Genomic DNA, 12,621 nt, shown 5'->3' on the forward strand with positions numbered 1-12,621 from the left:
GTTAGACATAAGAATTATGTGAAGGGAATAAATAGCAAAACCAAAATACTTTTTGCCCCCAACGTTCTAGAACTATGCTCAGTAGGGGGTGGTCCGCCCCGGGTTCCAGGGGAGGGGGTGACACTCCCTGGCCCCTCCCACCACTCCCCCGCCACCCGGCACCCTGTCCGTGCTTCTTTACGGATGGACAGAGCAGCCCCACGAGCCGCTGCTCGCTCACCAGCTTGCCACGGGAGCAGCAGTGCCGGCCCGGATGCACTACGCATGCCTGGAAATTCCTGGCATGTGCAGTGCATCTGACGTGCATCGTGACACCCCGGCCCCAGGGGGGTGCCTCCGCTCCGCTGCCCCGGGCGGTGAAGAGGCTTCCTCCACCACTGCCTACGCTTCACTCAATTTCCCTTCCCTTCTATCGCACCACTAACATGATATTTTAGATACATATTTTGATAATACTAAAATAGCAAAAGAGTAATAAAAAAATCAGCTGAATATTATTTCACGTAATATGGCCTACAGTGGTTAACAGCAAAGATGACTATAAGAACTTGCAGAGGTAAGACAACTCCAGTGCTATAGAAGAGTACTTTGAACTTTCTGTGGGAGAGTAAGACAAACATTGTAAAGGAGAACCGAGGCGCAGGGATAAAGCAAGAGAACACCTGAGCATGAAGGCATGCCGGCACAATGTGTAGAACAGTGGGCATCCCACTATTATGCACTTTGCTCTAATGGATTATGAAAGACAAATGATCAAACAAGCTGCTTCTCTAGTTTACTTACCCAGCATCTCATTTGGCTTGATCATTCCCTGCTCGATAAAAGTATTGTAACAGTCCAAAGAAGCCAGAAGCATATCCATCCATTGCACAACAGCGCGCAAGCTAAAGGTCTCTTGCAAATCATAAAGAGTTGGGTGGGCCAGTATTCCGGATATATTTTCACCCTCACAACCACCTCCTTCAAATTTTTTAATGAGGAAAGAGATTCCTTGTTTCTGAAGGACATCACCCAACCAAGAAGATGGGGACTTGTTATCTGAAGAAACAGAATTAGGACCTCTGAAAAGTTTATAGCCTATGTCTTGGCAGATTTGAACAAATTCTTAATGGAAACTGTGGCTAGATCTCTCTTTTCTGGCTGCAAAAGCATGAAAGAAAATTTCCCCGTTAAAACTATCCTGTCCAGCTGCTGTTCTCATACATTACAATTTTTAATTTGGTTATGTTATTCACCTTTCAACTCACTCCTACATTTTAAGGTATCGTGTTATAGATCTTATTTTAGCCATGTTTTAGATATTCCTGATATTCTGTATCATTTATGTATCACAACCCTGCAGAAAATTGAAAGATAATTTTATAGTACTTTTATCTAGCAAAAAGAAAAAAAGACCTTAGCAAATTCTTAGGCTACAATCCTGAGCTATTTAAATCCCATAATGTTAACAAGGTGCCCACATCCCTTATTGCAGATCCAACTTTTCACCAGTGAATGAAGACTTCATGTGGATTCATATGGGGGACTCAAGCTAAAAAGAACACTGACTTGCCTAAAACCATTTGATGAGCTCAAGGCAAAGGCAACAGTTCAACTGAAGAATTCTTGATTCACAACACAGACCATATTCAGAGGTTTATACTGTATTTCAGTTTAATAAGCAAGCTGTAAGCAGTGTAGGAGTCCAACTCTACAATTCTGTGGTCTATGATTTATGACTGCACATGCAGCCCCTTCCTTCCTTCCTTCATACAAACACGCAACCTAGCCAACCAAGAAGGGTTCCATCAAGCATAGTTTTGTTGTGTTTTTTTGTGCAAACTAGGAAACTATGGTTAACAATTTTGAAATAAGTCAGGATATAAAGCCAACTTCAAACCATAGCTTTTCCAAAGGAGTTGGCCATAGATTCCAAGTTTGGACAAAACAGGCAACGATAGTTAATGGAAAACTTCCTGGTTCGTTTGGTTGCTCTCACAAAGGGACAAGTGAAGATACCATGCACAGTCAAAAGACCACAAAGGCAAGAAGTCACTCATTGTCTCACAGCCACCATATCTACACCAGCAGCATATTGCTCACATATGCTGCAGCATACAAACCTGGCAGCAAGGGAACGAATTCAAAGAAAAGCTCCATAACTTTATGCCGGCATTCTGTTTGGGGTCGTCCACACTGCATCAAAAGCCACATGACAACATCCTCCAAGCATATGGATGTCTGTGGAAATCCCCTATATAAAGTGGTTACAAAAAAGAAGTCTGAAGAAAAGAAGTATGAAGTTATCAGCCGAATGGCAGTCAGTTACTTAACACTGCTCTGCTTATAAATTTGAAAGAAAAAGTATTTCAAATCTACATTATAAGTGTTGTGTTGTTTCCCACAACAAACATGCCTCTCAGAACTCCCAAGAGATTACTAACCTAGGTATCCGCCGTTGATTTTCTTTGTTGAGGTTTGATGCTTTATGCTTAATTATACGCTTCAGGTGATCAACAGCATCACAAGATTGTTGGGTTGTACCTGTTTTAAATTTTTTGAAAATATGATATGGTAACTGGCCCAAAATAAATTTTCTAAAAGGCCATGTCTGTTTCTGGCCCTGTACACAATGATAAAAATACACTTTACTTCACAAATTTACACTTTTTTAAAAATTCATAATAATAAAAAAGTAAATTAACATAAAATGTGGAACATGAGAAGCATTTTAAAGGGATATCATTTCAAATATGCCCCTCCAAGCATGTTTCTTTATTTTTATTACAAGGCAGACATTTTAGCAGTTTCCAAAACTTAAACATTTTAGCTAAAAACTCCAAATATATAGGTCTGCATTTCTTCAAGATTTTGAAGCACCAAGTATGAAGCCTATCAAACAAACTCTGAAACAAGCTTTAAACAGTATACCTAAAGATTTCTCATCTCCATGTGTTAAGGCCAGACTTTCCAGGTACACAACCAATGCTTCAAAAACAAACTGGTCCACCAAAGCACTTTCTTCCCTATGAAACATGAAAAAAATAGATAAGCAAATTAACATTTTCAGCATTAGACAAGAAAGCTTCCTTTTCTGTTGCCAGAAATATCACACCATTTTTCAGCCAGAGTATAAAAATACTGTTTTGATCTCTGTGGAAGCTTTAGTAAACACTGCATTCTCTCTCCTCAAAGTATTAACACTCCCTCTATTATTTTCATGCAGCATAGCAAAAATACAAACTCTGTTGCTTACCTAAATTCTCTGTAGATGTTGTTAAAAGCAAGAGAACTTCCCAGCCGCTTGAAAGCATTGGGATGGAGAGCCAGACTGTATAGTCTCTTGAAGAGCGACTTGGTATTTACTGGACTTCTCTCCTGCTGCTGCGGTGTACTCTGCTTAATGGACCATTTCAAAAATTCTCGGACACACTGACCACAGAAGTCTCTCAGAGCACTGTCCACAGGGTCTACTATCCCTTCCTGAAACAGAGAATGGGCTTGGTTCACCCTAAAGGAATTCTGTGATAAGAGTTTATTTCCTCAACCCCTGTACTGAACTCTTCATTAGATGAGTAATGAAGAATTAGTTGATAAGGAAAAAAGTAGAGAGATTTCTCATACTTTTCATCCTAAATTTATACAGGAAAACATCTCTAGGTCTACTTTGAGAGTGTCTTATGGTTCTAATAATTGTCCAAGATTTCTTTCACAATCTGCTTGCAAACAGACTGAAAACAGGTTTCTGGTTGGTTGCTTGGTTTTTTTAAAGCAGTATTTTGTGATTAGTGTAATACAGATTTTTTAAAAAAAAACTTAGCTGGAATCCTGCATGCTTCAAGACAGTAAAAAACAAATCAAAGAACAAGTTTGGGCTGATTGCGCACATCCATATACTGAACTGAAAGTGAATCAGTGGTGTATGCCAAGACAAAATCTTGTCACCAAAAAAGCCTGAGAATTAGAGCATGAAATGTTTATAAACATCTTTGATGAAAAATATTGATTATTCATCTTGCATTTACTGATTACCTACCAAAATTGCTTCTAGTAATGCCACAGTATCTTGACTTTCAAACTTTTTGTTGTTTGTGAACCAGTGAATTAACTCCATAACTAGTGTCCCATAGAGTTGCCTTGTAACCTAAAAGGGGGGGAAACATTGTGTTTTTATTTGACAGGTACACTGTAGATCAGAGGTTTTCAACCTTTAGGAGTCCACGGCTCCCTTGACCAACTACATTCTTTCTGCAGTACCCCGTGGGGTTCAGGAGCCCAGTTATGTCACCCCTTGCCTGCAGAGCTGGCAGCCATTCAACCTTTTTCAAACACCCTCCCTTGTGGAGTGTTCCCTCAACCTCCTCTCCTTGGGAGTCCTTTGGGTAGCTGCTTCCGTCCCTGGTCTTTGAGCAGCCCCCCACCACCCTGCCCCAAAGAGAGGTGCCTCCCAGAGGCACCATTTGCCTGTGGTGACTGTAGCAAGGGCTACCGCAATAAACAGCTGTGCAAACCTTTGGGAGGCAGAGACACAAGAGGGCATCAGAGGAGGAAGGGAAGGAAAAAAGAGGGACAGAGGCCAGTGTTGCCCATGGCACCCCAGGCTGCCACAGCACACTGGTTGAAAACCACTGCTGTAGATGACTTTTCATCAACTAGTTCTCAACACACCCTGGGGCTTCTCCCAAAAGTTCATGTTTAGCAACCTGAATAAAAGACTCAACAGTCTTGACATAACTGAAATGTTTTTTTGTTTTTGTTTTTGTTTTTATCTAAAGCAATCCAGACAAACCATGAGCTATAGTCAAGGTGTTTGTGATTTGGTTGGGGGAACCAAAAGCCCAGGTTCAGACACAACATCAGACCAAACCCCTGTTTAGCTTCAGGAAGCATTACAAGCATTACAGTAGCAGGACCAGTGTTATGGCACACTGGCTCTATACTGCAAGTATCCTCTAAGTTTTAAATACATTTTAACCTTCTCTCCAGTTTCAATGGTTCACGAGATATAAAACACACAAAAATTGTTTTATGGGGGGGGTGGCTGAAAAATATACTGAAATCCAAAATAAGCCCAACAGCTTCTACCAAATATTTAAACAGAAATAAAGAGCTAACCATCTAAAATCGATTTCAAGCAACAAAAGTTCTTTAACTTGCCTGGTCCACATCACAGGCAAGTCGAAGCAATACAGGAAATGTATGTTTATACAGGTGAAACATTGGTGGAGAAGCCTGTTGTCCTTCGGGTATTTGAGCAGCTTTCCCCAGCATATACACAACTATGCTGTGTAAGAGCTCACAAGCTGCAACCTGGAAAAGGAGATCTAATCAGTCATCTCAGTTAAATACTTCCACAAAAAATAAACACAGAGCAAGGAGACTTCCAGGGAGAATTTCCAGCCCTTTGTTAAAAAGAAGCCAGTGGAATTTCCAGTCATGCCCCATTGCTTGGAAAATGTACTTTACTAATCCAAGATTGGGCTGGATTCTCAATTAAGCTGTAGTTGTTAAAAATTGATGGCTGACCAAAGACTCTGAGCTAACGCTAAACACTAAGAAGCTAAAACCCCTTTCTTATTTTAACAAGAACTGTCTTACACTTCGCTGAAATTGCTAACTCAAAAATTATATTTATTTTTTACACTTCTATCCCACCTTTCCTCCAATGCATATAACAAAAGAGAGAGAGGGAGAGAAATTAAGAATAGCAGGGTCATTATATTATGCCAAGGTTTCACAAACTCGGGTCATCATCAGTTTTTGGACTACAATTCCCATCATCCCTGACCACTGGTCCTGCTAGCTAGGGATGATGGGAGTTGTAGTCCAACAACAGCTGCAGACCAAGGTTTGGGAAACCCTGTATTATGCTATATTAAGCACAATTCAGCATTTTCTGCCTAGCTCATTAAAAACATCAGTTTGATAGTATAAGCAGCAATCCTCATACCTTTGTCTGCCTGTCACTAGCAGAAAGAGCCAATTCAGTGACACGGGGCAAGAATAAATCCAAGTAGATAACAGGCTTCATATCAGCAAATGGAACTGCAAAGCTCAGGCGCTTCTCTGTGTCCCAAGATACAAATTTCTTCATATTTTCCTCTGTAGAAGCAGCTAGTATATTTGGAAAAGAGCACCGGAAAAAAACTCAGTTGTGTTAAGCAGATAACAAGAAATTTCAACCTAGGCTTAAAACAGTCAATTTTTATCAGATGCTATTCTGAAGCAGAGCTGCATCCTAAATATTTCGATATCTATTTAAATTCTTGAATCATGTTTCGATAATAGCAAAGGTTCTCTGTTACTTACAAAGCAGAATATATTAGGTACACATTTGTCATGTTGTTGACTGAATACTAGACATTCAGTGAAGTTAAGGATGGTTTTCCAGTTCAACCAAAAGCAAAGTTTATTTGCCTTTTTTAGATCACCTTAGTAACATTTTTGAAATTGCTCTAAGTTGTTTATCCTAAAGCAACAACCATACTTCAAGTTGAAGGTTTGTGGGAAAATGCTGAAATACACTTTTACCGTTTTTATTTTGCAATGGTCATGTTAATTCAGTATTATCTTTGTTGCAAAAAAAAACCAAGTTTTAGACACATCTTGGTCACACTACAAATTCTGGAAGAGGGGAAAAAAGCAATAATTTGGACAAATTTCTGAGCAGAAATGTTGAGCTACATCAAATGAAAAACCGAAGACAATTAGAAGATTGACAATTAGAAGATTTGATCAAAGCAAAACGGCAAGTCCAACAAGCTATGTGCTTAAGAAGTCCTGGCAAGTTTAGAAAATTTAGATTACTTCAAACTGTGCACAAGTATACCGAAAGTACTGCTTCTGAATGAATAAATAAGGTCATGCCTTAGCAGGCTCAAATCCTAAGTTTGTTTAATCAAAAGTCCACTGAGAGAAGATTGCAGGATGTTTAGTAAAGCTGCAAAAAGAACCTTTCAACCTGATGCTAATCATGTTCATTCATAATTTCTGTTATTTCTACAAGGCTTATCTCCAAGTTAATATGTTTAACTTTGCAGCCTCTTGGGTAAAAAACCAGAGAAGGCTAACCAGAGCCAATCACATTTAATTTGAACCAATTTAACAATCCTGAGGGCTCATGCAGACCCAATTCCAACCTGACATTAGGCATGCATTAATGGTTTTGAAAATACTTCTATGGATGGACACACATGAAATCATTTCCAGGAACACATCATCCATGCATCTTGTCCAAAAACAGTCTTGTGAACTAATCCCACCAAGAATCAAGCATTCTGCTCATGGGCTTATCTTTGACAAAAGGGTATGAGACAGCATTTACTGGCACACACTTTCATCAATGTAACACCATGGGAATAATTCCCAAAGTCACCCTGTAGAATCTACAATGTAGATGCATACAGAACTACCATCCAAAGCATGATGGTAGTCATGCAACATGTTCAGCATCTTTCCCATAATGAACACAAAGCTAGTCAAGCTGTGGTCCAACCATAGCTGTCAACCTTTCTCTTTTTTGCGGGAAATTCCCTTATTATAGCATTGGGAAACAGCAGGGAGGGTTGACAGCTATGGGTCCAACCACCAGGTGTACATAAGTCCAAAGATTCACCCTGTATCTATGTTTGAATTTTTAAAAATTCTAATCTGAGTTGTTCCTGAGTCGCTCTGTACCCCTCCTCTCTGTAATTCAGGTCCTGAGCTGCTCTGTGCTCCCCATTCACTATAGTAAGAATGTAAAAACAGCTATTTCCCTTTTGGCCAAAGTGAATCAAATTTATAGGCAGAGGAGCCCCTCCAGAAAGGATCAAGTCTGCCAAATTGCAGACAAATGGGTTCAGGGGTTTTTGTGGGGTAAGTCAAGTGCATTGATTTCCTTCTTAATATACTGGCAGAGAGGAGGGGGAAACAGGAGTCTGTCTCTTGCTCTGACATTTAAAAATAATGAAGAGGTAGTTGAGTGATGTGTACTCTTGCTTGTACGTTCAAAACTTTGCAGCTTCTGATGGACCTCAAAGGCGTCTAATAGGTTTTATAAAATGAAGCTGTCCATAACACTGCCTGTAGAATTATGAAGAGCTGGGGGGAGGGCTGTTAAAGCAAAGCAACCTTTTTATTAAAGAAAATAAAAGAAAATTTTAAGCTGCTGCACTTAAAAATAAGATAAAATAAACCTTTGAACAGACTCACTTCTTGGAAAGCCCATGGACCTACACAGTAAAGGACAGAAACAGAGCAACACAAAGCTTGGGGGGGGGGGCAGATCCAACCCAAGGGGATTTATTGACATATGTACTCATAGGGAGGAAAGAATCACCTTGTTATTCAGTCTCTGCACAGAGCAGATATAAACCTTTACTACCCACGTTTCTCTCATGGGCACCCTGGAGCATAGAAGCCGACATATCTCAAAAGCATACATGCCTACCAGACAAATCAGACTGTCATTTGCTTTTAACATTTCAAAACAGATTTAGCACTCACCAGTAACTAAATTCCGATTAATGTGTCCCCCCAGAAATCCAAGAAGGCGTACAACTCTAGCCCGTACTGCTTCCAATGAAAGATCCTCCTCCTAGATAAAATATGGTTGCAAGAAGGAATTCCTAAAAAGTTGTTTTTGCCTAAAGGCATTTTCTGTACATTTTTTTTTTAAAGAAAGAATATAATTCAGAATTCTACAAGACTCCAATAATCTGCAACAAAGCTGTCAAAAGAAAGAAAAGAAGAAGGAAAGACACTCTGTTGTATGGCAGTTCTTGCTATGAAACCTCCCAGAATTTTAATTCTTAGCAGTGTGGACTATCTATCTGTTCCTGAAAGAACACTGTCGTCCTATGCACAGTTACCCTGGAGTATGTTCCATTGAACTCAGTGGAACTTACTTCTGAGTAGACACACATAGAATTGCTTAGTAACCATACTTTTCTTGAAGCCCAGACTCTCAAAACTAGCATCCAGTCTTCAAATTAATTTAACCAGCAAAGCGCTGCTGAAATCAGTACAGCTCTGGATAATACAATGCAATACAATACAATCTTCCAACCATTATTATACCATGATATCAATTCATTTTTTCTTCGTTAACTGCTAGAATTTTCAGACTGCTGACTGTAAAATTGAAATTTCACTAAAAACTGGATTACACTGTTTGGATCTGGTAAATAGTTGCAAGACTGACCATAAAGTGTTTTGGAAATCATACAGGTTAAAAACGTGTAAATCAAGGTGGACGGTTGAGCAGAGTTCTGCAGTAAGAACCTCTTTCAGTATCAAAAACAACAAATTGTGGACTTGCATGTTCCAAAGCTGATTACATAAAACATATGACACTTTGTAACTGTGATTCAAATACTGTATTCTGCATTCACAAGCAAATATCACATTGTGATTATCCCACTGTATAAACAAAATAAGTATAAATCAGCTATGTGTGTGTTTCTTTTAAGTAACTGTGGATAAGTATATCCACTTGAGTATATATCTGATACACAAAAAATTGTCTTTGTAATAAGACAATGCATAATTATATAATGTATAAAAACACCTATGTCTAAATAAGAAAAAGTATGCTTTGATCTTCCGATGGAAAATATAATTATTTTAAAGGGGTAGGAGAGAACTTTACCAATGCAAGACTCTTTGCTTTCTTCAGATGCTGGATGACTACTTTGTTCAATCCCTTTTGAACTGCCCGAGAAAGTTTCTTCACCTCCCAATTACTCCGAGATTCATCTAGATTTTCAAGAAAAAATATATATTAATGCTCACTTACTGTACTTATGAAAGTACAGTAGGTGTTTTTTAAAACATTTCTGAGAACTAGAGAACCACTGCCTGTCAGAATAGGCAATATTGGGCTAGATGAAGGAACAGTCTGACCTGGTATAATGCAGCTTCCTAATGTATATTACTACTTGCCATTTATTTGATTTCTATTTATAACTTCAACTAAATCAACTGCAAGGTGACAAAAGAGCAGGTTGTCCAGCTGTTGCTGGACTACAAATTCCATCATCCCTAGCTAGCAGGACCAGTGGTCTGGGATGATGGGAACTGTAGTCCAAAAACAGCTGGAGAGCCAAGTTTGGGAAATCCTGCACTACAGCATATAACAATGAATGATTTTTTTTTAAATGCCAAATTCAAACCACTCCACAATATGGTTAGTCCAACACGTGTATGTTTAACACCTTAACACCTTTAAAACAGTCTTTCCATTTTCCTGTGTTCATTTTTAGCATGTACCTGTCAATGAAGAAGTTTTCAAATAGCCATCAAGGCAAGGCAAGATGTCCTTATAGTAAGGCTGTATTATATATCTGGGAATATGGGTTGACCAATCTTCCAGTGCATCCAGTGCTGCATCAGCCATTGGGGTGTAGCTAAGGCCCAGTTTAAAAGCATTCTGCACAGACAGCATAAAGAAAACAGATATTTAGAGCTCCAAATATATCCCTTTTACAATATATTTGTGTCTTTGGGTGTAAGTATCCTATTGGCCAATACTGCAAAATGCATACAAAGTTATAATTTTAGTACACTTACTCCTAGAATGAGATACAGGTTAAGTATGGTGGTCAGCACAGACAAATAAAACTACAAACAGCAAATATGGTTGCCATACAAATCTGACATTCAAACTTTGGGTTTCCCCACTAATTCACCAATGGTGACAATGCAGATGTTAAAGGCTGTAATTCTATACACATTTACCTCTCATTTAGTTCAGTGGGACTGACGTCTGAGTAAACATACATAGGATCATGCTGCAAATTCCACCAAAACAAGCATATATGCACGGGGAAAATGACTGTATTGCTTATTCGCCATACTGACCCACCTGCAAAGCAGGAACGTATGCTTTAATATCCAGCATAATGATGTCATGAGGCAAAGAAAGCACAAAAATAAGACAGGATGCCAATAGTTCATCTTTGTATTGCTTCATTTTTGCTGTTACCTAAATTGAGAAAAATGGAATAATGTTAAGAACTGCCTGAAGTTCAAATCATCTTGACAAATGTCAAACAAGTACACCAAGCTTTTGAAATGAATTGATTTAAATACAAATTTACTTATTACGCGTAACTCAAAAGACTCAACACATATTTCACAGAGAACATCTCACCTCTTTTCCAAATTTTGCAAATAAAGCAAAGCAGGAACTCTTCTCCGGATCTTCATGACATTTCTTTTCACTCTTTGGACCAACACCCTGAGAAACAAAAGAACATGCAGAATTGTATAAATTGGGTCAGTCTTCTCTTAGTGTTCCATTTTTTAAAAAAAGAACCAACTGAATAATGTCATATGATTGAGGGAATCCATGCACCCACCAATGTATGCAGGATTCATAGATTATGTCCTTTACATGGGGCTGGCTTTGAAGACTATATGGGAACTGCAACTAGTTCAGAACACAGCAGACAGCGCTAGCAGTAAAGGATGTATTCTGCCAGTTCTCAAGATAGAATCTCATAGAGTTAAGTTGTTTCTGGGCAAAATTTCAAGTGCTGCTGTTCACCTATAAAGTCCTGCATTCCTGACACAGTCAAGAGAGATTACGGATTCTGCTGGTTTACCGCCGACCTTAATGCCCAGCTGTTCTCAGATGCAGTGTTGAGGAATCCCAGACTTCTGGGGAACTTCAACATCCATGCCTAAACGACTGGCTCTGGGGTAGTTCAGGACTTCATGGCTGCCAAAACTACTGTAGCGATGGTCCAACATGCCATTGGCCCAACACATGTAACAGGCCACATTCCGGACCTTGCTTTCTCAACTGGGCAGGAAAAGGGTGATCTGAAAGTGGGGGATATTGACATCAGCCCCTTGTCATGGCCAGATCACTTCCTGTTGAGACTTAGGCTTTCAGCACTTTTTCCCTTCTGCAGAGGCGGGGGGCTTACTGAGATGGTCCACCCTTGGAGGCTAATGGATCCAATGGGTTTCCAGAAGGCTCTGTGTTTTTTTCCGGCTGATATGACTGGTGTTCCTGTTGAAACCCTGGAATGTGTGCAGGTGGTCCAATAAATAACTTGGGCTCAATCTGTTTAGGGCTTTAAAAGGTCAAAACCAGCAGTTTAATTGGGCCCAGGAATGCACAGATAACCAGCTCAGCTGATATAATAAAGAGGTATTACAGATGCTGTCTGCCTTGCCCCCAGTTATGACTCTAGCAGCCATGTTCTGGAGCGTCTGAAGTTTCTGAACAGCCCCAAACAGGGCACACTACAGTAGTACAGTCCAGTCATACCCAGAGCATAAACCACTGTGGTAAGGTTAGTCCCTTTCCAATAGGCGTGCAGTTGGCACACCCACTGATGCCGGCAAAAAGCACTCCTGGTTACTGATGCCACCTGGGCTTACCCAATCAGCATCAAATCCAGGAGCTCCTAAACTGTATACTTGATTTTTCAGGCAGAGTGCTCCCTATTCAACCCAAGCTAAAAGCCACCTTTCACAGCTGAAGGATCTCCCTAAACACACCACCCCTCCATGTTGCATTTTTGCCCATTTCCATGCCAGAACTACTGCCGGGTACAAAAAAAAACAACTATTAAAATTAAAAGAAATCACGATTATATCAAGCACATATGCAACGGAAGTACAGAGCTGCATAACATTAACTTTATC

General features: G+C 39.6%; 1 protein-coding gene across 1 annotated transcript in view; it reads right to left on the reverse strand.

Annotated features, from left to right (window-relative positions):
- PRKDC (protein kinase, DNA-activated, catalytic subunit) overlaps positions 1–12,621 on the reverse strand; it is an 83,939-nt gene that overhangs the window by 53,383 nt on the left and 17,935 nt on the right. Inside the window, exons 19-31 of the mRNA XM_033155173.1 lie at positions 11,114–11,200; positions 10,826–10,945; positions 10,231–10,390; positions 9,611–9,717; positions 8,467–8,557; positions 5,930–6,093; positions 5,137–5,289; positions 4,016–4,123; positions 3,236–3,462; positions 2,911–3,005; positions 2,424–2,523; positions 2,103–2,233; positions 784–1,038 (exon numbers count right to left, since the gene is read on the reverse strand). Coding sequence (XP_033011064.1) covers positions 784–1,038; positions 2,103–2,233; positions 2,424–2,523; positions 2,911–3,005; positions 3,236–3,462; positions 4,016–4,123; positions 5,137–5,289; positions 5,930–6,093; positions 8,467–8,557; positions 9,611–9,717; positions 10,231–10,390; positions 10,826–10,945; positions 11,114–11,200 — 1,798 coding nt within the window. The remainder of the gene's footprint in view (positions 1–783; positions 1,039–2,102; positions 2,234–2,423; positions 2,524–2,910; positions 3,006–3,235; positions 3,463–4,015; positions 4,124–5,136; positions 5,290–5,929; positions 6,094–8,466; positions 8,558–9,610; positions 9,718–10,230; positions 10,391–10,825; positions 10,946–11,113; positions 11,201–12,621) is intronic.

Source organism: Lacerta agilis, chromosome 7, assembly GCF_009819535.1.
Source record: "Lacerta agilis isolate rLacAgi1 chromosome 7, rLacAgi1.pri, whole genome shotgun sequence".
NCBI lineage: Eukaryota > Metazoa > Chordata > Lepidosauria > Squamata > Lacertidae > Lacerta > Lacerta agilis.